This window comes from Anolis sagrei, chromosome 11, assembly GCF_037176765.1.
Source record: "Anolis sagrei isolate rAnoSag1 chromosome 11, rAnoSag1.mat, whole genome shotgun sequence".
Lineage (NCBI taxonomy): Eukaryota > Metazoa > Chordata > Lepidosauria > Squamata > Dactyloidae > Anolis > Anolis sagrei.
The window spans coordinates 34,039,940-34,066,677 of record NC_090031.1 but is presented as its reverse complement, the minus strand read 5'-3'; the positions used below and the strand labels follow the sequence as shown (position 1 = coordinate 34,066,677).

The window sequence follows — 26,738 nt, the reverse complement described above, 5'->3', positions numbered from 1 at the left end:
ACCACCTTGTGAGATTCTCCAGACGGCTTGGCTGGCTGAGTGCCTGGTTCCTTTTCCGTATAGGCCAAGGGGCCCTCCATAGAAGGTCAGGGCCCAAGTCCTTTCACATCTGACCTCTGGAAGAGCCGCTTCAGAGCAGTTAAGCCAGCTACTCATGTTCCGATGCTGACATTGGGATTTTTCATAATCCCTCTTTAGACAGATACACTTCCGGGAAGCCTCCTCGCCGCCACCGTCCATCTCCCCTTCCTTTCCCTCAAATTCCTTGGGAAGTTTGCTTTGCTGCTGCACAACTCCAGGCCTTAGAAGTGGCAAGTTCTCGCTTGTCCGAATGGGACTCATTCCACTGACATGAGTGTCAGCCTCTGCGGAGTGCGCCTGGGGAAGGAACTCGATGTGTGGAGCGCTGACATCTCCATGCCCCAACTGGCAGCCTCTGAGGTTTGGTAGTTTTCTACATCCATTCCTTCCAAAATATTTAGGTAGGATCTCTCTCTTTTTGTATTTTTTAATGGGGAGGCACTTTTAGCCTTCCAAAAATTCGGGTGAGGCTGAACAGATAAGCCTTCCACTCTCAGGACTTTGCTAGAGATGCATTTCTTCCACTAGGAAAGAGGAACAAAGGCAAGTTTTGTATTTTTGATTCGTCCTCGGCATGTATTTGCAAAGAAGTTTTTTTCTTTTTGGTCATGTGAGGGAGAGAGGGGTGAATGCTTGGAAACTGGTGGAAGATGGACTGGTGGATTTTTCTCCTGGGAGCCATAGCTGGGATTGAGGAATACTAATCTTAATTTTTCTGAATTTTTCTAAATTCAGATTCTTTGAAACTCACGTTTGTTTCCCCTGGAGCCACCACAGTTCCTCAAAGCGTCTGCAACCCTCCGATTTAAAAAAAAATCAGTGTGATTTTAGGGAAGGCTTGCCCCCAAACCGGTGGTTCTCAACCTTCCTAATGCCGCGACCCCTTAATACAGTTCCTTATGTTGTGGTGACCCCCAATCATAACATTATTTGTGTTGTTACTTCATAATTCTAATTTTACTCCAATTAAGAATCATTACTCCAATTAAGAATCATTAGGACATTAAGATCGTCTGGGGAGGCCCTGCTCTCGGTCCCGCCGGCTTCACAAGTACGCCTGGCGGGGACAAGAGACAGGGCCTTCTCAGTGGTGGCCCCTCAGCTGTGGAACGCCCTTCCTACAGATATCAGATCGGCCCGCTCTTTATTGGCATTTCAGAGGAGAGTGAAGACCTGGATGTTTGAACAGGCATTCAATCAAGCAGTATAATGGAGTGTAATTGACTATTGGAACACGGAATAATGGATAATGAAATTGTATTCTGATTTTATTGATGAGATGTGATGGATTTGTTATATTGATGTATTGGTGTCTAATTAATTGCTATGCTACTGTTTTTAAATGTCCAATGATTTCCTATTGTGTATACTGAATTATTGTTGTTAACCGCTCTGAGTTGCCATAGGGCTGAGAAGAGCGGTATACAAATAAAGTAAGTAAATAAATAATATAAATATCTGATAGGGAGGATGTAATATCATTCACTGGGCCAAATTCAGCACAAATATCCAATACGCACAAATTTGGATACCGATGGGGTGGGGAGGGATTAATTTTGTTATCTGGGAGTTGTAGTTGATGGGATGTATAGTTCACCTACAACCAAAGAGCATTCTGAACTCCACCAATGATGGAATTGAAGCAAACTTGGCACACAGAGCTCCCAGGACCAACAGAAAATACTGGAAGGGTTTGGTGGGCATTGACCCTGCGTTTTGGAGTTGTAGTTCACTTACATCCAGAGCACTATGGACACAAACAATGATGCATCTGGACCAAACTTGGCACAAATACACAATATGCCCAAATGTGATCACTGGTGGAGTTTGGGGGGAAATAGACCTTGACATTTGGGAGTTGTAGTTGCTTGGGAGTTTTGGAGTTGTAGTTCACTTACATCCAGAGAGCACTGTGGACACAAACAATGATGGATCTGGACCAAACTTGGCACAAATACACATTATGCCCAAATGTGAACACTGGTGGAGTTTGGGGGAAATAGAATCTTGACATTTGGGAGTTGTAGTTGCTGAGATGTAAAGTTCACCTACAGTCAAAGAGCATTCTGAACCCCACCAATGATAGAATTGGGCCAGACTTCCCACATAGAACCCCCATGACTAACAGAAAATACAATGCTTTCTGATGGTCTTTGGCGACCCCTCTCGACCCCCCCAGGGGTCCCGACCCCGAGGTTGAGAAACACTGCCTCAAACCATGCAAAAGGGCCTCAAGTGTATGAAACTACACAAAAAATAACCCCACATCTGGAGAAGCTTGCTCTAGAACAGTGGTTCTCAACCTGTGGGTCCCCAGATGTTTTGGCCTTCAAGTCCCAGTAATCGTAACTGCTGGTAAACTGGCTGGGATTTCTGGGATTTGTAGGCCAAAACACCTGGGGACCCACAGGTTGAGAACCACTGCTCTAGAATTTCTCCATAGAGTTGGAAGAGACCTCATGGACCATCCATTCCAACCCCATTCTTCCAAGAAGCAGGAAAATTGCATTCAAAGCACCCCAGACAGATGGCCATCCAGCCTCTGTTTCAAAGCCTCCATAGAAGGAGCCTCCACCACAGTCCAGGGAAGAGAGTTCCACTGCTGAACAGCTCTTACAGTTACTTTCTAATGTTCAGGTGGAGTCTCCTTTCCTGTAGTTTGAAGTCAGTTCCTATTCTGAAATTATAATTTGCTTATTTTACATTTTAAAGATGATGGTGATGCCCAGTGGAGGCCTTTTCTTCCATCAGGTGAACCCCAAATGGCTCTGTAGACTGACCCATAGCCATTCCTGGACAGTATCGTTGCCACGTGATCCACTTTTGGCCCTTGTACGGACGTTGTGTTTGCATTCCCAGCGATGCGATAACGGCCACGATGCAAGCTCTGGTTTGTGTAGACCTTATTGAGCTGAACTGAATAGCCCCAGTCAAGGTTGTTTTGTGGGGGATTAGGCCTGTGGGCAGCGGTCCCAAACTGCAGTAAAGCTCCTTTCTGTTTCAGAAACCTTGGGTGACCACTTCTCCAGGGTAAGGGGGGGGGGGGGGGAGAGGGTTGCTGAAAGAAAGCACTTGAGAAACAGATGGCAAAGGCAGGTCGTCTTATACCCACCCCTCTTATAAGGTTAATAATACAAATTGCAATATTGGAGATAATATATAAGACCTTCCCAGCCTGTTCCTCCTGTGGCAACTTTGGAGATCATATATAGGACCTTCCTAGCCTGGTTCTCCTCTGGGTTTTCTTTCTGCAACCACTGTGTTTGTCCTCTTCCATAGGTGGGGATATTCTTGTACAGTGGTCCTTGTTTTTTGGTGGCCCCGCAGATCTCATTCTCATGGTGATTTTGGTGGCACCCCAGATCTCGTTCTGGTGGTGCTTTTGGTGGCATCTCAGATCTCCTTCTGGTGGTGCTTTTGGTGGCATTCCAGGTCTTATTCTGGTGGTGCTTTTTATGGCACCCCAGATCTCATTCTGGTGGTGCTTTTGGTGGCATCCCAGATCTCATTCTGGTGGTGCTTTTGGTGGCACCCCACATCTCATTCTGGTGGTGCTTTTGGTGGCACCCCACATCTCATTCTGGTGGTGCTTTTGGTGGCACCCCAGATCTCGTTCTGGTGGTGCTTTTGGTGGCATCTCAGATCTCCTTCTGGTGGTGCTTTTGGTGGCATTCCAGGTCTTATTCTGGTGGTGCTTTTTATGGCACCCCAGATCTCATTCTGGTGGTGCTTTTGGTGGCATCCCAGATCTCATTCTGGTGGTGCTTTTGGTGGCACCCCACATCTCATTCTGGTGGTGCTTTTGGTGGCACCCCACATCTCATTCTGGTGGTGCTTTTGGTGGCACTCCAGATCTCATTTTGGTGGTGCTTTTGGTGGCACCCCAGATCTCATTCTGGTGGTACTTTTGGTGGCACTCCAGATCTCATTCTGGTGGTGCTTTTGGTGGCACCCCAGATCTCATTCTGGTGGTGCTTTTGGTGGCACCCCAGATCTCATTCTGGTGGTGCTTTTGGTGGCACCCCAGATCTCATTCTGGTTGTGCTTTTGATGGCACCCCAGATCTCATTCTGGTGGTGCTTTTGGTGGCATCCCAGATCTCATTCTGGTGGTACTTTTGATGGCACCTCAGATCTCATTTTGGTGGTGCTTTTGGTGGCATCCCAGATCTTATTCTGGTGGTGATTTTGGTGGCACTCCAGATCTCATTTTGATGGTGATTTGGTGGCACTCTAGATCTCGTTTTGGTGGTGCTTTTGGTGGCACTCCTGATCTCATTCTGGTGATTTTGGTGGCATCTCAGATCTCATTTTGGTGGCGCTTTTGGTGGCATCTCAGATCTCATTCTGGGGGTGCTTTTTGTGGCACTCCAGATCTCATTGTGGTGGTGATTTTTGATGGCACCCCAGATCTCATTGTGGTGACTTGGGGTTTTCCCAGTGGGGCAACTGATTGTCGGTTCAGGGCATAGTGTTAGACTGGTCTTCAAGGCCTTCCTTGTGTTCCAATTGGTCTGTCCCTACGTCCAGCTCTTTCCCGTGGCTTTTGTCCAGAGTTAGGGAGGGCAGAGGTGTCAAGACCCCACCTCTCCGGTGATGAGATGCATGGAAGAAGGGGCGTTGTGGGATTGCCCTGTTCTCTTTTGGAAAAGCCCTTCCCTCCTTCCCTCTTAGCCAGATGGGCCTTCAAGGGAGAAGCATGACCTCATGATTGCTTGAGCCCAGAAGAATGTCTCCAGGATGGCTGTGTCACTTGTCAGGAGGCCCCTCGCTGACCCGTCCCCCCTTCCCGTCTTCCCGAGGTTTCTGGCTATTGTTTTGGCAATGGGCTGTCCGTGGAGAAGGAGACAAACACCCAGCCTTGTTCTGGGAGGTTAAATTCCTTCTCAGAGCAAGGATTAAGTTGTAGCCTTGTTGACTTTTCCTCCCAGGCCAGGAATGTCTCCAGTAGATAGCAGATCCCTGCTTCCAGTGTGCCGAGAGAGTATATTCTGGTATATATGCCGAGTGTATATTCCCTTCTGGTAGTATATTCGTTCTTATGACGGCCCTGAGCAAGGGTAGCCTCTACATTTCCCACAATACCTTGGTTACCTTGGGAATTATCTGGTTTGTTGTCCAAATTATACACACACACACACATGCCCAATACACATAAGCTTGGGTATTGGGCATTGCAGTTTTGTCATTGTACCAAATGCATAAGGATGTGAGTGAACTACAACTCCCATCATGCCAGGTTAACCCAGAAGAACTCCATCAGTACATAAAGTTTGTTATTCTGGTCAATGTTTCTTTAGATGCATCATCAGTAGGGTTCAGTGGGCTCTCTGGATGTTAGTTTTTCAATTGTCGAAAATAATGTTGTGGGTGAACTACAACTCCCATAATGCCAGGTTAACCCCCTGAAACTATCCGAACGTATCTCGGCCTATCAGCCCGCCAGGACCCTAAGATCTTCTGGGGAGGCCCTGCTCTCTATCCCGCCTGCTTCACAGGTGCGGCTGGCGGGTACGAGAGACAGGGCCTTTTCTGTGGTGGCCCCGCGGCTATGGAACGCCCTGCCCTTGGAGGTAAGATCAGCCCCTTCATTGATGATATTCCGAAGAAGATTGAAGACCTGGATGTTTAAGCAGGCATTTGGTTAACCCAATGCAACGAATGGTAACTGACTAAAGGACTGGCAATATGGATGACGAACTGGATCACGTTTTTAGTTAAGAGTCGAACTGGATTGGTATTGATGTATGAATTGTGTTTTTATGTTTTTTATGTTTTTTTATGCTTTTAACTGTATATTGTTGATTGTTATATTATGTTGTAAACCGCGTTGAGTCGCCAGCTAGGCTGAGAAACGGCGGTATATAAATATAGCAAATTAAATAAATAAATAAATAAATAAATAAACTCCAAGTTTGTTATGTTGGGCAAGTCTGCGGTAGATACGTCATTGGAGGGGTTCAGTGTGCTCTCTGGCTGTAGGGTGAACTACAACTCCCACCATGGTGAGTCAGTCCCCTCAAACCCCTCCAGTAGGTTGAGAAAGTCATGGGGATTCTGTGTGCTGAGTTTGGTCCAGGTCCATCATCAGTGGAAGTCACAGATTATCTGGTTGTGGGTGAACTACAACTCCCAGAAAGGAAGGTCACTTCCCCGCAAAGCCCTCCAGTAATCAAATTTCGGCATACCAGGTCTGTGTGCCAAGTGTGATCCAGATCCATCGGTGTTTGGATTCTCAGTGCTGTCTGGGTGTAGGTGAACTACAACTCCCACAAATCAAGGTGGGCAAAGTGTGGTCCGGATCCATTGCTGTTTGGATCCTAGTTGAGGGGGATCCCTCTGCAGCCCTTAGCTGATGCCTCTGTACCTTGGAAGCGGCCTCAGATGTCGTCACAGTTTCCTCCTGAAATTGCACCTGACGTTTGCAGAGATTCTGGTGGAACGGGAGAGGTCTTCTCCGCATTCGGCACACTCTCCTCGTTCCTTTCTGGCTCCATTGCTATAGAAACAGGCTTGCTGGAGCCTCTGAAACGATGGTGGGAATATACTGTGGGTGATCTAATTGCAAACGGGGAGCGTCATTGCATAACCCCCCCCCCCCCCCCAATAATTGTATAATAATCGGGCGTACCTGTTTTGGACATCCTTTATATTGGAGACTAGTGGTACCTGCCATGCATTGCTGTGGCCAACCTTCCCTCCCTCTTTCTCTTCTTCTTTCCCTCCTTCCTTTGCTCCCTCTTTCCTTCCTTCCTTCCTTCCCTTTTCTTCTTTCCTTCTCTCCTTCATTCCTTCTCTACCTCTTTCCTTCCTTCTCACCTTTTTCTCTTCTGCTTTCTCTCCTTTCTTCCTTCTCCACCTCTTTCCTCCTCCCCTTTTTCTCTTCCACTTTTTCTACCTTCTCCACCTTTTTCCTTCCTTCCTTCGCCTTTTGCTTCCATCCTTCCTTCTCTCCTTCCCTCCCCTTTTTCTCCTTTCTTCCTTCTCTATCCTTTTCCTTCCTTCCCCCTTTTACTTTTCCTTCTGCTGTCTCTCCTTTCTTCCTTCTCTACCTCTTTCCTTCCTTCCCTCCTTTTTCTCTTCCGCTTTCTCTCCTTTCTTTCTTCTCTACCTCTTTCCTTCCTTCCCCCTTTTTCTTTTTCTTCCTTCTCTACCTCTTTCCTTCCTTCCTTCGCTTTTTGCTTCCATCCTTCCTTCTCTCTTTCCTTCTTTCCTTCCCTCCCCTTTCTCTCCTTTCTTCTCTATCTCTTTCCTTCCTTCCCCCTTTTTCTTTCCTGCTTTCTCTCCTTTCTACCTTCTCTACCCCTTTCCTTCCTTCCTCCTTTTCCTTTTCCTTCTGCTTTCTCTCCTTTCTTCCTTCTCTACCTCTTTCCTTCCTTCGCTTTTTGCTTCCATCCTTCCTCCTCTCTTTCTTTCTTTCCCCTTTCTCTCTTTTCTTCCTTCTCTATCTTTCCTTCCTTCCCCCCTTTTTCTCTTCCGCTTTCTCTCCTTTCTTCCTTTTCCTTCCTTCCTTCGCTTTTTGCTTCCATCCTTCCTTCTCTTTCCTTCCCTCTCCTTTCTCCCCTTCCTTCCCTTCCTCTTCCTTCTCTTTTCTTTCTATATTGTCATTTAGCTTTTGGGGGTTTTTAAGTCCTTTCCGCTGTATTTTTGGGGGGCTTATGAGTGATGGTCACTCGTTCTGTTAGGGATATAGTGTCCAAATTATGTGTCAATTCATTAGTTCCTCCAGTGGTTTCTGAGTTATGTTAATCCCACAAACGGACTTTACATTTTTATTTATATAGATCATACTAGTTAAACGTTGGGTCCTTCCACGATGCCCAAGGACCAAGCATGGAGGAAACTCAACGTACGCCTGTGGGCATCGTGATGACGTGTACTCTTCCTCCTAACGTGTCCATTCCCTCCTCTTCTCTGTTCGCAGTGATCCATGCTGACGACGTGCCATTCGTGCAGATGAGCCCGGGGCCTCGGTGGCGGCGGCAGCAGTGGCACTCCAAACCCAGATAGTTGGTCTTGAGGTCCGTCAGGATGCCATCCACCAACCGAGCGGGCAGCCTGAAGGACCCGGAGGTCGCGGAGCTCTTCTTCAAGGAGGACCCGGAGAAGCTCTTCTCAGACCTCCGAGAGATCGGCCATGGCAGCTTCGGCGCCGTTTATTTTGTAAGAGGGCTTGGGGGACTTTGGGAATGGATCGACTCCAGCTTGGCGGGCCCAAAGAGTCACATCGCAAACATACATTTGAAGGGCCCTATTCTCTCTTCTTTTGAGGAGGTTGTCTCTTGGTCCCACCTTCTTCAAGGGTACATTGATGGGACTCAACAAGACAGGGCCTTCTCAGTGACTGCCCCTAATTTCTAGACTCCCTCCCTGTCTCTTTCAGTAGGGCTTTGATGGTTGACTCTGTCCTTTCCAAGGCATGCTCAACCAAAACAAAAAGCTGGGTTTTCTGTTTATTATTGTTATGGTTCTGTTTTCTTTGTAGGGTTTGTGTTTTGGGCACTTTTGTGGGGTTCTTTTACAACTTGCAAGCCACCTTTGCCTTTTATAATTGCCCCCCCCCCTTCTGTTGGGCTGCCCTGAATGGGGGGCTTGTCCCAAAGGGCCTTAGTACTTGGCTCCAGTGTCCTCTTCAAGTGCCTCCCGGGAACAATAGCAGGCTGAACAAAAGCACGTTGTTGTGTGGGAACAGAGATGCCTTGCGGAGCCATATACTGGTTGCTATTGTCAGCCGAGGGTGCGGGACACAGCTGGGGGCTCCAGTCTCTGCAGAGGGTGCCTCGCACCAGGTAGCAGGGCAAGGAAAACATATACCATATATACTCAAAGATATACGTTTTTCAGGAGCCTGAAGGCCATTGCTTGCAATATTGTGTGATCTATTTCTCTCTCCTCTTCCCCTCCCTTAACAGTGTGTTTTCTTTTCCAGTCAAAAAGGAGGGGAGGAGGATATATTTCATGTCCTCCTTGTTTGAATGGCTCTCTTTCAAACCCACCCAATTTCCTGGCTTTTTTGTATATGTTTCTAAATATATTAACTTTATATGTTCATTTTTGTTCCCTGGAAGTTTCTCCCTCATATGTTTGCAGGTCTTTGCAAATCCTATATACATATAGATATCTCGAGATTTCCATGTATCTGTATCTATATGTATCCATTATTTTATATTAATTTCCCCTTACAAGTTTCCAAGTCTCTGCAAATCCTGTATATTGATAAATATACAGAGGTACCTATATATCTGTATATCTGTGTGCGTATGTATATGTGTGTATGTGTGTGTGTATATATATATATAATTTTATGTATGAATTTTCCCCTCAAGTGTTTGCAAGTCTCTGCAAATCTTGTATAGATATAGATATTGATAAATATATAAAGGTACCTATATATGTGTTTGTGTGTGTCTATGTAATTTTATGTATGAATTTTCTCCTCACACTCCTCACATGTTTGCAAGTCTCTGCAAATCCTGTATAGGTATAGATATTGCTAAATATATAGAGGTACCTATATATCTGTTTATGTATGTATATATCTGTGTGTGTGTATCTCTCTCTCTCTCTATATATATATAATTTTATGTATGAATTTTCTCCTCAAGTGTTTGCAGGTCTCTGCAAATCCTGTATAGATATAGATATCAATAAATATATAGAGGTACCTGTATATGTTTGTGTATGTATGTTTGTGTGTGTAATTTTATGTATGAATTTTCTCCTCACATGTTTGCAAGTCTCTGCAAATCCTGTATAGATAGAGATATCAATAAATATATAGAGGTACCTATATATCTGTTTGTGTACATATGTGTGTGTGTATATACACACACACACACACACACACACATATTATTTTATGTATGAATTTTCCCCTCACATGTTTGCAAGTCTGCAAATCCTGTATAGATATAGATGTCAATAAATATATAGAGGTACCTATATATCTGTTTGTGTACATATATGTGTGTGTGTGTGTGTGTGTGTGTGTATACACACACACACACACATTATTATATGTATGAATTTTCCCCTCACATGTTTGCAAGTCTTTGCAAATCCTATATAGATATAATTATCTATATATAGACAGATATCTAGATAGATAGATATGAATATAGATATATTGGGCTTGCAAATATTGCAGGAGGGAAATGCACACACAAATATATATATCAACATGTCTAGATAGATGGGAATAAGGATGCTTTTCCAAGTTTTGATGGGAATTTCTGCTAGCCTGGAGTATTCATGCCTTGTTGTGTCTTTGGCCTTGCAGGCACGCGATGTCCGAACCAATGAAGTGGTGGCCATCAAGAAGATGTCTTATAGCGGGAAACAGTCCAACGAGGTGCGTGAATTGGCCGTACAATTGAGGTTCAGAGGCCTCGCTGTATCTGTGCTTGGGTGAAACGCTTCACATTGGTCCAAAAATGGTCTTGGAGGCCAAAAAGAAGCGCTCTCCAAGAGAGACTTTGCAGGACCTCTGTCTGTGTCAGTTTGCCTTGGAGAAGAAAGGGACAACTGCTTTGTGCAAAATGAGCTTTAAGGGGGAATGGAAGCATACCATATTTGTATGTTGTCGAATGCTTCCATGGCCAGACTCATTGGGTTGCTGTGAGTTTTCTGGGCTGTCTGGCCATGTTCCGGAAGCATGCTCTCCTGACGTTTCACCTACATCAATGGCAGGCATCCTCAGAGGTTGTGAAGTCTGTTGGAAACTAAGCAAGCGAGATTTATATATCCGTGGAAGGTCCAGGGTGAGAGAAAAAACTCTTGTCTGTAGGCACCAGTTACAATTAATCACCTTGATTAGCATTGAATGGCCTTCCAGCTTCAAGGCCTGGCTGATTCTTGCTTAGAGGAATCCTTTGTGGAGGGGTGTTAGCTGGTCCTGATTGTTTCCTGTCTGGAATTCTCCTGTTTTTTTTTTTTTTTAGTGTTACTCTTTATTTACTATCCTGATTTTAGAGTTTTTAAAAAACTGGTAGCCAGATTTTGTCCATTTTCATAGTTTCCTCTTTTCTGTTGAAACTGTCCACATGCTTGTGGGTTTCGGAGCTAGCCGCTCTGAGTCCCCATCAGGGAGATGGTGGCGGTGTATAAATAAAGTTTATTATTATTATTATTATTATTATTATTTCAGTGGCCTTCTCTGTGTTGTTTGACATGGTGGTGGTGAGAGTGTGTTCTCAAATAGTAGGCTGTGCCCAGGTTGGTTTGTCAGAATCAATCAGGGCCATCTCACACCTCCAAACAAAGGATCTCCCCCAGGCAGCAATCAGCCAGGCTTTGAAGCTGCAAGGTCATTCGATGGTAATCATTTCTCAAGAAACTTAGGATACCTGCAACATCCCCTCCCAGGCAGCAATCAGCCAGGCTTTGAAGCTGCAAGGCCATTCAATGCTAATCATTTCTCAAGAAACTTAGGATATCTGCGACATCCCCTCCCAGGCAGCAATCAGCCAGGCTTTGAAGCTGCAAGGCCATTCAATGCTAATCATTTCTCAAGAAACTTAGGATACCTGCAACATCCCCTCCCAGGCAGCAATCAGCCAGGCTTTGAAGCTGCAAGGCCATTTGATGCTAATCATTTCTCAAGAAACTTAGGATATCTGCGACATTAGATTTATCTTGATTTGGGTTTGGTTTTAATTGCATTATTGTTTAATGAATTGTATAATGTGTTTTTAATTATTTTAATGTTTTAAATGTAATTTTTGATTGTTTATATGCTGATAGCATCATATCATGCTTGTGTGAGGCCTCCCCGAGGGTGGAGTAGAAATGCATGAAATAAATAACTATAAATAAGCAAACCCCCAGGTTGAGAAACGCTTGTCTAAAGTATGTGTAGTAAAAATGGAACCCCATTGAACTCCATAATAGGAATGTCATACAACCCAGTAAGGTCCCTCCGTGCTAAAATGGGTGTTGAAGCGTGAAGAGACTCCCCACATTGCCACAACACCAAATTCAGACTTGTGCAACATTCACACTTGCCTCAAGCAGACAAGAGTTCTTTCTCCCACAGATATATAAACCCAATTTTCCTAGTTTCCAACAGACCTCAACCTCTGAGGGTGCCTGCCATAGATGTAGGCGAAACGTCAGGAGAGAATGCTTCTGGAATATGGCCAGCCAGCCTGGAAAACTCACAGCAACCCATACCATATTGGTGTTCGGGTTTTCCTTTGTCGCCTTTTGCCGAATCCCTCCCTCCCTGCGGCCTACAAAAGGAAACTTGCTAGGAATGATAGGCGCAGATACGACCGCGCTGGGCTTGCCTGCCAAACGGAATCACAAGGCTGGTCAGGCAGAAACGGCATCCTGGCTCCCCTTCGCTCCGAACCAATTTCGTCCTGAGGAACTCCACAAAGATAACAGCGGCGGCATGAGCGTGGGAAAATGCCGGTCCTGGCAGATTAGGGGCGGCTTTGAGCAGCCAGAGCTGGCCGGGGAAAGGAGGAATGTCACGCATTGGCTCCAACTCAGCCACTTGGCCAGAGGCTCGGGATTCTGGGCCCGGTCGGAAATAGAGACCTTCCCTGTTTCTGTGGCATTTCCAAAATCCCAGCTTGTTTGAATACAGGCACCTCTTGCTCCTATTATTACTCCCGTAGTAATAGCAACAACAACAGGGCCAGCTAACACCTTCAAACAAAGGATTCCCCCAGGCAGCAATCAGCCAGGCTTTGAAGCTGCAAGGCCATTCTTTCCAGGAGCAAACCAAACAGTTGTATTGAATTTTTTAACAAACAAACAATAGCAATAGCAACAACAACAGGGCCAGCTAATACCTTCAAACAAAGGATTCCCCCAGGCAGCAATCAGCCAGGCTTTGAAGCTACAAGGCCATACTTTCCAGGAGCAAACCAAACAGTTGTATTGCATTTTTAACAAACAAACAATAGCAATAGCAACAACAACAGGGCCAGCTAACACCTTCAAACAAAGGATTCCCCCAGGCAGCAATCAGCCAGGCTTTGAAGCTGCAAGGCAATTCTTTCCAGGAGCAAACCAAACAGTTGTATTGCATTTTTTAACAAACATAGTAATAGCAACAACAACAGGGCCAGCGAACACCTTCAAACAAAGGATTCCCCAGGCAGCAGGCAGCCAGGTTTTGAAGCTGTAAGGCCATTCTTTCCTGTCTTTCTCAAGCCTGCAGGCAAGTCAAAGCGGCTTCAATAGTTAGAATATAGATTACTATATAGTTTATTTATTTATTTATTGTATCAGGAGCAAACCGAACAGTTGTATTGCATTTTTTTAACAAACAAACAATAGTAATAACAATAACAACAACAGGGCCAGCTAACACCTTTGAACAAAGGATTCCCCCAGGCAGCAATCAGCTAGGTTTTGAAGCTGTAAGGCCATTCTTTCCTGTCTTTCTCAAGCCTGCAGGCAAGTCAGGGTGGCTTCGATAGTTAGAATATAGATTACTATATAGTTTACCTTTGTTCATGCCCAGAGTTTATCTTTTAATTTTAAACTATTACATTCGTCCCGGCCATAGGTTTTAAAATCTTTGTGTGTTATTGTTTATATGTGACTTATATTAATTGTATTGTTTTTTGCTTATTGCTTTTTCGTTTATTGATGTGTTGTCGGGCTTGGCCTCATGTAAGCCGCTCTGAGTCCCTTGGGGAGATGGTAGCGGGGTATAAATAAAGTTTTATAATAATAATAATAATAATAATAATAATTATTATTATTATTATTATTATTATAAAACCCTAAATGGGTTAAACCCCTGTGCTGGCAGGACTGAAGACCGACAGGTCACAGGTTCAAATCCGGGGAGAGGCGGATGAGCTCCCTCTATCAACTCCAGCTCCTCACGCGGGGACATGAGAGAAGCCTCCCACAAGGATGATAAAAACATCAAATCAACTGGGTGTCCCCTGGGCAACGTCCTTGCAGACGGCCAATTCTCTCACACCAGAAGCGACTTGCAGTTTCTCAAGTTGCTCCTGACACGACAAAATATTATTATTATTATTATTATTATTATTATGATTACATTGACATACGTATGCAAACTATACTAACCCAAGAACAACAAAACAGTGAGGGCTGTGCCTCCGCTGGGCAGTGGTTGTCCTCCATTGGAGGTTATTGCAGAGGGCCTTGGACCCAAAGGCATGGATGGGGTTCTGTATTGTTCTCTTTGGTCAAACCTTCCCTTTCCCTCTTCCCCAGAAATGGCAGGACATCGTGAAAGAGGTGAAGTTCCTCCAGAGGATCCAGCACCCCAACAGCATCGAGTACAAAGGCTGCTACCTGCGGGAACACACGGCCTGGGTGAGCGGACCACAAGCGCTGCCCTCCCTTCCAGACTCCTTTGGCCCCTTCCTCGCCCCCTTAAGCCTCCGACGGACTTGGATCTCAGCCCTCCTTGGCTGACCTCCTCCTCCTCCTCCTAATGCTCGGAGATTTACGGAGGCCTTTGGAATGTTAAACCCCAAACAAATAGGGAAAGGCCTCCTCCCGGCCCTGCTCGCTTCCTACTGAACTTTTGCAACGTCACGCTATCTTCGTTACGTTACTCGACTCTAGAATATTTCACAAGGCAGTTCCTATTAACTTCGGTTGACTGGGGCTGATAGGCTCTGGAGTCCAAATCATTTCATAGAATGAGACCTGGTGGGCCATCATCCAGTCCAACCCCATTCTGCTAAGAAGCAGGAAAATTGCATTCAAAGCACCCCTGACAGATGGCCATCTAGCCTCTGCTTAAAAGCCTCCAAAGAAGGAGTCTCCACCACACTCCAGGGCAGAGAGTTCCACTGCTGAACAGCTCCCTCTCATTTGGTATCAGCCATTGGAGCCCCCGGTGGCACAGTGGGTTAAAGCCCTGTGCTGGCAGGACTGAAGACCGACAGGTCACAGGTTCAAATCCGGGGAGAGGTGGTTGAGCTCCCTCTATCAGCTCCAGCTCCTCGTGCGGGGACATGAGAGAAGCCTCCCACAAGGATGATAAAACATTAAAAATCATCTGGGCGTCCCCTGGGCAACGTCCTTGCAGACGGCCAATTCTCTCACAACAGGATGCTCCTGACACGACAAAAAAAAAAAAAGCCATTGATTGAGGTTCTGGGTTTGAGCCTGCCACTTTTGGACTCTCACTTGCTGAGGTGTTCCAGTGAGTGTCTCTGTAGATCTCCCTCATGTTCAGGTGGAATCTCCTTTCTTGTAGTTTGGACCCATTGCACCATTGCGTCCTAGTCTCCCGGGTGGCAGAAAACAAGCCTCCACCCTCCTCCCTATAACTACCTCTCACATATTTATACATAGCTATCATGTCTCCTCTCAGCCTTCTCTTATTCCGACTAAACATACCCAGCTCTTTAAGCCGTTCCTCATAGGGCTTGTTCTCCAGACCCTTGATCATTTTAATTGCCCTCCTCTGGACAACTGCTTTGAGTCCCCCGAGGGGGGAGAAAAGCGGTATATAAATACTGTAAATAAATGAATTTGGAGGCTATGCAGCCAGAAGCCAGGGGAGGGATTTGGGGGTCCTGATAAAACCTAGGCGCCCGAGCAACAGGTTGATGGGATCCCCTGTTTTAGGTGTACATAGAATTATAGTTCCTATATGTAAACATTGATGCTTTATTTTCCTTTTTTTCCTTTCTCCAGCTTGTAATGGAATACTGTTTAGGGTCGGCATCAGATCTGCTAGAAGGTACGTCCCTTGCTTGTTGTTGTTGTTGTTGGAAGGGACCCCAAGGGGCCATTCAGTCCAGCCCGCTTCTGCCAGGCAGGAAGATTATTATCATTATTATTATTACATCATTATTGTTTTTGTTGTTGTTGGAAGGGACCCCAAGGGGCCATCCAGTCCAGCCCCCTTCTGCCAGGCAGGAAGATTGTATTATTATTATTATTATTATTATTATTATTATTATTGGGTTGTTGTAGGTTTTTTCGGGCTGTATGGCCATGGTCTAGAGGCATTCTCTCCTGACATTTCGCCTGCACTTTGGCAAGCATCCTCAGAGCTAGTGAGGCCTGTTGGAGCTAGGCAAAAGGGTTTATATATCTGTGGAATGACCAGGGTGGGACAAAGGACTCTTCTCTGTTAGAGCTAGGTGTGAACATTTCAACTGACCACCTTGATTAGCATACAATGGCCTGACTGCGCCTGGGGTAAACTTTTGTTGAGAGGTAATTAGATATCCCTGCCTGTTTCCTCTCTGTTGTTGTGCTGTTGCAATTTTAGAGTTTTTTAATACTGGTAGCCAGATTTTGTTCATTTTCATGAAGGTTTCCTCCTTTCTGTTGAAATTGTCCACATGTTTGTGTATTTCAATGGCTTCTCTCTGTAGTCTGACGTGGTGGTTGTGAGAGTGGTCCAGCATTTCTGTGTTCTCAAATAATCTGCTGTGTCCAGGTTGGTTCCTCAGGTGCTCTGCTATGGCTGATTTCTCTGGTTGAAGTCATCTGCAGTGCCTTTCATGTTCCTTGATGTTTGTCTGGGCAATGCGGCATTTGGTGGTCCCTATGTAGACTTGTCCACAGCTGCATAGGATACAATGGTAGACTCCTGCAGAGGTGAGAGGATCCCTCTTGTCCTTTGCTGGACGTAGCATTTGTTGGATTTTCTTGGTGGGTCTGGAGATAGTTTGTATGTTGTGTTTCCTCATCAGCTTCCCTATGCGGTCCAGTTCACCATGGAAAAAGAAAAGGAAGGAAAACTGCCTTTTCTAGATGTCCTAGTCATCTGCAAACCAGATCAACAATTGGGTCACACCGTCTACAGAAAACCCACACACACAGATAGAGATCTACATCAAAACTCCAACCATCACCCAAGTCAAAAAAGAAGCACCATTAAAGCCTTGGCAGACCGTGCAAAAAGAATCTGTGAACCCCGCCTCCTCCAAGATGAACTGAACCCCCTCAACTGGGCTCTCCAGGCCAAGGGAGACTCCACCTCAGACATCAGAAGAGCTGCAAGACCACCGAGAAGAAGCCACGAGAGTCAAGACGAAGATCCACCCAGAGGAAAAGTGCCCTTGCCATACATTAAGGGAACCACTGACCGCAGAGGGAAGCTGATGAGGAAACACAACATACAAACTATCCCCAGACCCACCAAGAAAATCCAACCAATGCTACGTTCAGCAAAGGACAAGAGGGATCCCCTCACCTCTGCAGGAGTCTACCTCAAAACCCACCAGTATTTAAATTTGGGCACATCGGGTCTGCATGCATTGCCAGGTTCAATAGGTGTTTACCTATGGGTGTGTTTGAAAATATTGCATTTGATATTTGAGTTGAGCTGTCCCGCCCATTCAGAAAGAGAGAGGTAGTTTTCAGAGGATATTAAAGCAGGCATAAAGAACTTTCCAACTAATAGGCTTTGCATTGTACTGTGGCCAAGTCTTCTCGTCTCTCACTACTGATCCTTCTCTCCTCATGCTTGTTTGTTTGGAAATATTCATTTTCTTTTCTCCCCGTTTCCAGTCCATAAAAAGCCATTGCAAGAGGTGGAAATTGCCGCCATCACCCACGGTGCGCTCCAGGGCCTGGCCTACTTGCATTCTCACAACATGATCCATAGGTCAGTCCTTTGGGATATTGGCGGCCAGCCTTCTATGGCGAGGGCTATTTGTGCTTTCTTGGGAACCAACCAGCGCCTCGTTGGCTTTGCAGCGTTGCTGACTTAACCCTTCCTCTCCTTCGTAGAGATATCAAGGCGGGGAACATCCTGTTGACGGAACCGGGCCAGGTGAAGCTGGCCGACTTTGGGTCCGCCTCCATCGCCTCTCCAGCCAATTCATTTGTGGGGACGCCATATTGGTAAGAGGGTCATTTGAGGTCAGAGTGGGGGGCGTCATAATGGCAAGAGGGTCATTCGAGGTCAAAGTGGGGGGCGTCATATTGGCAAGAGGGTCATTCGAGGTCAGAGTGGGGGGCGTCATATTGGCAAGAGGGTCATTCGAGGTCAGAGTGGGGGGGGCGCCATATTGGTAAGAGGGTCATGCGGGGTCAGAGTGGGGGCGCCATATTGGTAAGAGGGTCATTTGAGGTCAGAGTGGGGGGCGCCATATTGGTAAAAGGGTCATGGGAGGTCAGAGTGGGGGCGCTATATTGGTAAGAGGGTCATGCGAGGTCAGAGTGGGGGTGCCATTTTGGTAAGAGGGTCATGCAAGGTCAGAGTGAGGGCGTCATATTGGCAAGAGGGTCATTCGAGGTCAGAGTGGGGGGGGGCGCCATATTGGTAAGAGGGTCATTCGAGGTCAGAGTGGGGGTGCCATATTGGTAAAGGGGTCATGCAAGTCCAGAGTGGGGGTGCCATATTGGTAAGAGGGACATTCGAGGTCAGAGTGAGAGCGCCATTTTGGTAAGAGGGTCATGCGAGGTCAGAGTGAGGGCGCCATTTTGGTAAGAGGATCATACGAGGTCAGAGTGGGGACGCCATATTGGTAAGAGGGTCATACGAAGTCAGAGTGGGGGCCGCCCTATTGGTAAGACAGTCATGCAAGGGCAGAGTGGGGATGCTATTTTAGTAAGACGGTCATGCGAGGTCAGAGTGAGGGCGCCATATTGGTAAGAGGGTCATACGAAGTCAGAGTGGGGGGCGCCATATTGGTAAGACGGTCATGCAAGGGCAGAGTGGGGATGCCATTTTAGTAAGAGGGTCATACGAGGTCAGAGTGAGGACGCCATATTGGTAAGAGGGTCATTCGAGTTCAGAGTGGGGAGCGCCATATTGGTAAGAGGGTCATGCGAGATCAGAGTGTTGTTCAGAGTGTAACTTGGGGACTGCCTGTCTATGTATATGGTATGCGCGTCTCAGCAGTGGGATGGTTTAGGGAGAGAAAGGTTTAATACCTGCTGAGCGTGTTGATTCTGCTTTCTAGGATGGCCCCGGAAGTAATTTTAGCCATGGACGAAGGACAGTACGACGGGAAAGTGGACGTCTGGTCTCTTGGCATCACGTGTATCGAATTAGGTGAGCCACCTCTGCCCCTCTGCAAATGCCCCAAGAACATGGGGAATATGCCCTCTATACTCAGGATATTTTTTCCTACATCATGGCTCTGCCTTATTTTGGCCTCTAGGGGTGTCCTCTGTTTAGATCAGTGGTTCCCAATCGTTTTTGACAAGGGACCACTTTGACCAGAGACCACTTTAACCAGTGACCACTTTGACCAGGGACCACTTTGACCAGGAATCACTTTGAACACAGACCACTTTGACCAGGGACCACTTTGACCAGGAATCACTTTAACCAGAGATCACTTAGACCAGAGACCACTTTGACCAGTGACCAGAGATCACTTAGACCAGAGACCACTTTGACCAGTGACCAGAGATCACTTAGACCAGAGACCACTTTGACCAGTGACCACTATGACCAGAGATCACTTAGACCAGAGACCACTTTGACCAGTGACCACTTTGACCAGGGACCAGTTTGACCAGGAATCACTTAGACCAGAGACCACTTTGACCAGTGACCACTTTGACCAGAGATCACTTAGACCAGAGACCACTTTGACCAGTGACCACTTTGACCAGAGATCACTTAGACCAGAGACCACTTTAACCAGTGACCACTTTGACCAGAGATCACTTAGACCAGAGACCACTTTGACCAGGGACCACTTTGACCAGGAATCACTTTAACCAGAGATCACTTAGACCAGAGACCACTTTGACCAGTGACCAGAGATCACTTAGACCAGAGACCACTTTGACCAGTGACCAGAGATCACTTAGACCAGAGACCACTTTGACCAGTGACCACTATGACCAGAGATCACTTAGACCAGAGACCACTTTGACCAGTGACCACTTTGACCAGGGACCAGTTTGACCAGGAATCACTTAGACCAGAGACCACTTTGACCAGTGACCACTTTGACCAGAGATCACTTAGACCAGAGACCACTTTGACCAGTGACCACTTTGACCAGAGATCACTTAGACCAGAGACCACTTTAACCAGTGACCACTTTGACCAGAGATCACTTAGACCAGAGACCACTTTGACCAGTGACCACTTTGACCAGAGACCACTTTAACCAGTGACCACTTTGACCAGGGACCAGTTTGACCAGGAATCACTTTGACCAGAGATCACTTTGACCAGTGACCACTTTGACCAGAGATCACTTAGACCAGAGACCACTTTAACCAGTGACCACTTTGACCAGAGATCACTTAGACCAGAGACCACTTTGACCAGTGACCACTTTGACCAGAGACCACTTTAACCAGTGACCACTTTGACCAGGGACCAGTTTGACCAGGAATCACTTAGACCAGAGACCACTTTGACCAGTGACCACTTTGACCAGAGATCACTTAGACCAGAGACCACTTTGACCAGTGACCACTTTGACCAGAGATCACTTAGACCAGAGACCACTTTAACCAGTGACCACTTTGACCAGAGATCACTTAGACCAGAGACCACTTTGACCAGTGACCACTTTGACCAGAGACCACTTTAACCAGTGACCACTTTGACCAGGGACCAGTTTGACCAGGAATCACTTTGACCAGAGATCACTTAGACCAGAGACCACTTTAACCAGTGACCACTTTGACCAGGGACCACAAAACATCCCAGTAATGCGTGGCAAGGGATGGCTAATAATAATAATAATAATAATATTTGCCTGTTCCTATAGGTATAGGGTTGGATTAGATGGCCCTTGGGGTTCCTTCTGGGTGTGTGAACCCCCTTTAAGCCTTCCTTCCTCTCTTTTATTCTCTGCAGCCGAAAGGAAGCCGCCTCTGTTCAACATGAACGCAATGAGTGCCTTATACCACATAGCGCAGAATGAGTCCCCAACACTCCAGTCCAACGAATGGTAAGAACGGGGGCGGCCATGTTTGTTTACTCAAAAAGAGATTTGTCCACAAAGAGGGGGAGGTTTTGTTCTTGCGATGTATCAAGATGGTTTTTTGCCAGCTCCTTCCTCTGAAACCAGGCCCATTTCAATCCTTTCCGTTGCGTCTGTCCTCTTCTCCCCCTCTCCTTAGGTCTGACTATTTCCGAAACTTTGTAGATTCTTGCCTCCAGAAAATCCCCCAAGACAGGCCTACGTCGGAGGAACTCCTCAAGGTCAGTTTGACATGGACACACCGGAAACTCACATTAGCATTGTGATTGAATTGCATCTCTTTACTGGGTTGCTGTGAGTTTTCCGAGCTCTATGGCCATGTTCCAGAAGCATTCTCTTCTGATGTTTCGCCCACATCTATGGCAGGCATCCTCATAGGTTGTGAGGTCTAAAATGACCTTCCGGCCCCCTTTCCCCTTTCAGCACGTGTTCGTCCAGCGGGAGCGCCCCGAAACCGTCTTGATAGAGCTGATCCAGAGGACCAAGGATGCCGTCAGAGAGCTGGACAACCTTCAGTACCGCAAGATGAAGAAGCTGCTCTTCCAGGAGGCGCACAACGGACCCACGGTCGAAGCCCAAGAAGAGGAGGAGGTAACGCCGTTGGGGAACCAATGTGGGGAGAATGGAGTATCTCCCCCTATGCACAACGCTCTGAGAAGCTCCTTTGTTGGAGCGCAACGTCTTCGAAAAGCAATCATGATCCAAGCTGTGATGGCCCAGGCGTTGCTGGGTTCTTGTGGGTTGGATGGGAGCTCATTCCTGGCGTACTGGACTCCTCTTCCATGCTTCCATAGAATCCTAGAGTTGGAAGAGACCCCCAAAAGCCATCTAGGCCAACCCCCCTTCTTCCAGACAGGAAGGCACCATCTGATCCCTCCCAACAGATGGCCAGCCCCTGTTTAAAGACTTCTATAGAATCCTAGAGTTGGAAGAGACCCCCAAAGACTATCCAGTCCAACTTCCTTCTGCCAGATACCATCCAGTCTCTCCTAACAGATGGCCATTCCCTGTTTAAAGACTTCTATAGAATCCTAGAGTTGGAAGAGACCCCCAAAGGCCATCTAGTCTCTGCTTAACATATCACAGAGTTGGAAGAGACCCTCAAAAGCTCTCCAGGCCAGCCCCCTTCTGCCAGACAGGAAGGTACAATCCAATCCCTCCCAACAGATGGCCATCCAGTGTCTGCGAAATATATTATAGGATAATAGAGTTGGAAGAGACTCTCAAAGGCCATCTAGTCCAACCCCGTTCTCCCAGGCAGGAAGGTACCATCTGATCCCTCCCAGCAGATGGCCATCCATCTGCGAAACGTATTATACGAGTTGGAAGAGACCCTCAAAGGTTATCCAGTCGAATTTCCTTCTGCCAGGCAGGAAGGCACCATCTGATCCCTCCCAACAGATGGCCAGTATCTGTTTAAAGACTTCTGTAAAATCCTAGAGTTGGAAGAGACCTCCAAAGGCCATCCACTCTCCGCTAAACATATCATGGGATCATAGAGTTGGAAGGGACCCTCAAAGGCCATCTAGGCCAACCCCCTTCTGCCAGGCAGGAAGGCACAATCTGATCCCTCCCAACAGATGGCCATCTAGATTCTGTTTAAGGACTCCCATGGAATCCTAGAGTTGAAATAGACCCCTAAAGGTGGTCAGCCAAACGTATCATGGGATCCTAGAGTTGGAAGAGATCCTCAAAGGCCATCCAGTCCAATTTGCTTCTTCCAGGCAGGATGGCACAATATGATCCCTCCCAACAGATGGCCATCCCCTGTTTAAAGACTTCCATAGAATCCTAGAGTTGGAAGACACCCCCAAAGGCCATTCAGTCCAACTCTCTTCTGCCAGGCAGGAAGACACCGTCTAATCTTTCTCAAGAGATGGGTATCCAGTCTCCTAAAATCGTAGAATCGTAGAGTAGGGCAAGACCACCGTCCAGTCTATTTAAACGTGTGTTTCCCTTCCTTATTACGGTTTGTTTTGCCGCTCCTTCCAGGACCAGGAGCACGGCGTGGGCCGGACGGGGACGGTGAACAGTGTGGGCAGCAACCAGTCCATCCCCAGCATGTCCATCAGCGCCAGCAGCCAAAGCAGCAGCGTCAACAGCCTCCCGGACGCCTCTGACGACAAGAGTGAGCTGGACATGATGGAGGGCGACCACACCGTGATGTCCAACAGCTCCGTCATCCACCTGAAGCCGGTAATTGGGAGCAGGGCAACGAATGAAATATAGATGATGCACCTGCAATTCTAAGACATGCTCCATTTTTGAACATGCTTCTTGTTCTTCTCTCCAGGAGGAAGAAAGCTACAGGGAGGATTCGGAGTCGAGGGCGAGAGGCTCGGAGCCCCAGTCCCCGCCACAGGCCTCCCGGCACCGCTCCCACTACCGCAACCGCGAGCACTTTGCCACCATACGCACAGCATCCCTGGTGGGTAGTCGGCCTCTGCTCCCATCCCTCTCCTCCGAAGGCCGCCTCCCCGCTGCCCTTGACCGGTTGTGGTCCCTTTGTGTCCCTCGCAGGTGACGCGGCAGATGCAGGAGCACGAGCAGGACTCGGAGCTGCGGGAGCAGATGTCCGGCTACAAGCGCATGCGGCGGCAGCACCAGAAGCAGCTCATGGCCCTGGAGAACAAGCTCAAGACCGAGATGGACGAGCACCGCCTCCGCCTGGACAAGGACCTCGAGACCCAGCGCAACAACTTCGCCGCAGAGATGGAGAAGCTCCTCAAGAAGCACCAGGCCGCCATGGAGAAGGAGGTAGGCTGCCAATGGGGCCGGGAAGCGGGCGCTTCACCTGCAGTCCTTTCTCTGGGTTGGACGGGAGCTCATTCTCGGTGTACTGGCCTCCTCTTCCACACTTCCATAGAATCCTAGAGTTGGAAGAGACCCTCAAAGGCCATCCAGGCCACCCCCTCCTAGGCAGGAAGATACCATCCAATCCCTCCCAACAGATGGCCAGCCCCTGTTTAAAGATTTCCATAGAATCCTAGAGTTGGAAGAGACCCCCAAAGGTCATCCAGCCCAACCCTGTTCTCCCAGGCAGGAAGGCACCATCTGATCCCTCCCAACAGATGGCCAGCCCCTGTTTAAAGCCTTCCATGGAATTCTAGAGTTGGAAGAGACCCCCAAAGGCCATCCAGTCCAACCCTGTTCTCCCAGGCAGGAAGGTACAATCTGATCCTTCCCAACAGATGGCAATCCAGTCTCTGTGAAACATATTATAGGATAATAGAGTTGGAAGAGACCCTCAAAGGCCATCTAGTCCAACCCTGTTCTCCCAGGCAGGAAGGTACCATCTGATCCCTCCCAACGGATGGCCAGCCACTGTTTAAAGACTTCTCTAAAATCCTAGAGATGGAAGAGACTCTCAAAGGCCATCCAGGCCAACCCCCGTTCTCCCAGGCAGGAAGGTACTATCTGATCCCTCCCAATAGATGGCCAGCCCCTGTTCTCACAGTCTTCCATAAAACCCTAAAGTTGGAAGAGATCCCCAAAGGCCATCCAGTATCTGCTAAACATATGGGATCATAGAGTTGGAAGAGACCCCCAGAGTCCATCCAGTCCAACCCCCTTCTGCCATTCAGGAGGACACAATCTGATCCCTCCCAACAGATCGCGATCCAAATTCTGTTTAAAGATTCTTTGGAAGAAGCAGAGGGAGCTGTGGGCACCTCTCCACCTGCAATATTTTTGCTCAGCCTCTGCTGGTAATGGCTCAAATCACAAGTATAGGCTTCCCCCGAGTTACAAACATCTGGGTGAGACAGCAAGAAGTGAGACATAAAAGAAATTGAACAAGATGAGCAGAAAATGGGGGTAAAAATCCAAGATAATTTTGAAACAAAATTAGGAAAACTAAAATAAAATGAATAAAAAATTAGAAGATCAGCTAGAATGGTTAGAACAAAAAGAGAAAGAATACCAGTTAAGATTTAGAAATATCTATGGAACCGAGAAAAGATTTAAAACAAATTGTCACATAGACGATAGTGGAAATATTAGGTAATCCAGAAGAAGAACTGTAACAGAATATAGAATAGAGCCTACAGAATCAGTGCCAACTAAGCCAAGAGAAAGGAAGTACTGAGAGGTGTGATAGTACACTTTATGTGGCATCAATACATTTCTATTTGCAGGCCAAAGTCATGGCCAATGAGGAGAAGAAGTTCCAGCAGCACATCCAAGGCCAGCAGAAGAAGGAGCTCAACAGCTTCCTAGAGTCGCAGAAAAGAGAGTACAAGCTTCGCAAAGAGCAGCTCAAAGAGGTAAATGTGGGCGAAGGCTGTGGAGGGTGGATTGAGAACCCCAGAGCTTGTTGGGATGAAGATACTCAACTCTTTTGAACACGTGCAGTATTTTTTTTACTGCAGGAAGGCACCACCTGAGCACAATGACAAGCCCACGCTCTTCTTCCTCTGCCTCTTTTCTGCAGGAGCTGAGCGAGAACCAGAGCACGCCCAAGAAGGAGAAGCAGGAGTGGCTCTCCAAGCAGAAGGAGAACATCCAGCACTTCCAGGCCGAGGAGGAGGCCAACCTCTTGCGGCGCCAGAGGCAGTACCTGGAGCTGGAGTGCCGCCGCTTCAAGAGGAGGATGCTCCTGGCCCGGCACAACCTGGAGCAGGACCTCGTCCGGGAGGTGGGTCACGGGGAGGGGGGGGGGGAGGCGTTGCTTTGCTGCCCCAAGTCTTAGAATCAGAGAATCGGAATTCAGGAAAATGTCACTCTTCGAAAAGGCCCGTTCAGCACCTGCTAAATGTCACGTTGCCAGGGCTCTGCCGTTATTCCGGCAGAGGTGAACCAAACTCCCAGTTTGTGTTAAACAATTCAATAAAACATCAAGATTGCACTCAGCCACAGAATATAAAACGAAAACAGCAAACACTGTTGCAGGCTCAAGATAACATCGTAGTCAAAAGGTCTAGTCCAGTGGTCAAACGCCGAGAGTTCAATAAACAAAGTCCAGGGATCAAGAGTCTATAACGTAGTCAAAAGTCAAAAAGCTTTTGACTAGTTTGGACTAGTCAAAAGCTAGTCCAAAGATTCAAGGTTCCAGGACTCCAAAGGTTCAAGGGACAGGTCAGGACACCGAAAATCCACAAACCTGGGGGGAAACCAGCAGCATCTACCACCAAAATAAGACAAATACTGTATATACTGGAGTATAAGCCTAGTTTTCAGTCCCTTTTTTAGGCTGAAAAAGTTCCCCTCGGCTTATACTCGAGTCAAAGTTATTTATTATTTTACTCTGTTATTAGTATCATTTCATTACATGAATTATTTTAATATATGAATTATTATTATTATATTTACATTACTTTACTCTATTATTATTTTATTACATTTATTATTTTACTCTATTTATTATTAGTATTATTATATTATTTACTCTTTATTATTATTACATTTATTATTTTACTTTTATTGTTACTGCATTTATAATTTTACTCTGTTATCACTGTTATTACATTTCCATTATTTTACTCTAATATTACTCTAATAATAATAATAATAATAAATTATTATTATTATTATTATTATTATTATTATTATTATTATTATCCTGACATGAAAACACAATATGACACAGCAAACGAGGTATATATGCTGGATTTCATTATTATTATTATTGTTATTATTTTACTATCTTTATTATTATTGGAAGGATATATAGACACAAAAGATTAGAATAATGATTTAATCAGAGCTGGACATTCTTATCTTAAATTACAGTTTTATGTAAATATTCAAAAACATTTAACCTACGGATGCCTCAATTAATGTAATT

The 26,738-nt window shown here is 46.5% G+C and overlaps 1 protein-coding gene across 4 annotated transcripts in view; it reads left to right on the top strand.

Annotated features, from left to right (window-relative positions):
• Positions 1 to 26,738, top strand: part of TAOK1 (TAO kinase 1) — a 51,652-nt gene that overhangs the window by 20,548 nt on the left and 4,366 nt on the right. Inside the window, exons 2-17 of one of the 4 annotated variants that reach the window (XM_067472190.1) lie at positions 203 to 441; positions 8,005 to 8,243; positions 10,360 to 10,431; positions 14,289 to 14,390; positions 15,729 to 15,774; positions 17,559 to 17,655; positions 17,781 to 17,894; positions 18,959 to 19,050; positions 20,827 to 20,920; positions 21,093 to 21,174; positions 21,377 to 21,544; positions 22,946 to 23,149; positions 23,247 to 23,381; positions 23,474 to 23,710; positions 25,090 to 25,218; positions 25,386 to 25,589. In XM_067472190.1, the coding sequence (XP_067328291.1) occupies positions 8,112 to 8,243; positions 10,360 to 10,431; positions 14,289 to 14,390; positions 15,729 to 15,774; positions 17,559 to 17,655; positions 17,781 to 17,894; positions 18,959 to 19,050; positions 20,827 to 20,920; positions 21,093 to 21,174; positions 21,377 to 21,544; positions 22,946 to 23,149; positions 23,247 to 23,381; positions 23,474 to 23,710; positions 25,090 to 25,218; positions 25,386 to 25,589 (1,908 nt within the window). In that variant the 5' untranslated portion in view covers positions 203 to 441; positions 8,005 to 8,111. Of the gene's footprint in view, positions 1 to 202; positions 442 to 8,004; positions 8,244 to 10,359; positions 10,432 to 14,288; positions 14,391 to 15,728; positions 15,775 to 17,558; positions 17,656 to 17,780; positions 17,895 to 18,509; positions 18,521 to 18,758; positions 18,769 to 18,958; positions 19,051 to 20,826; positions 20,921 to 21,092; positions 21,175 to 21,376; positions 21,545 to 22,945; positions 23,150 to 23,246; positions 23,382 to 23,473; positions 23,711 to 25,089; positions 25,219 to 25,385; positions 25,590 to 26,738 lie in introns of those variants that run through there. The other 3 variants (XM_060756684.2, XM_067472191.1, XM_067472192.1) reach the window with 3 other exon arrangements.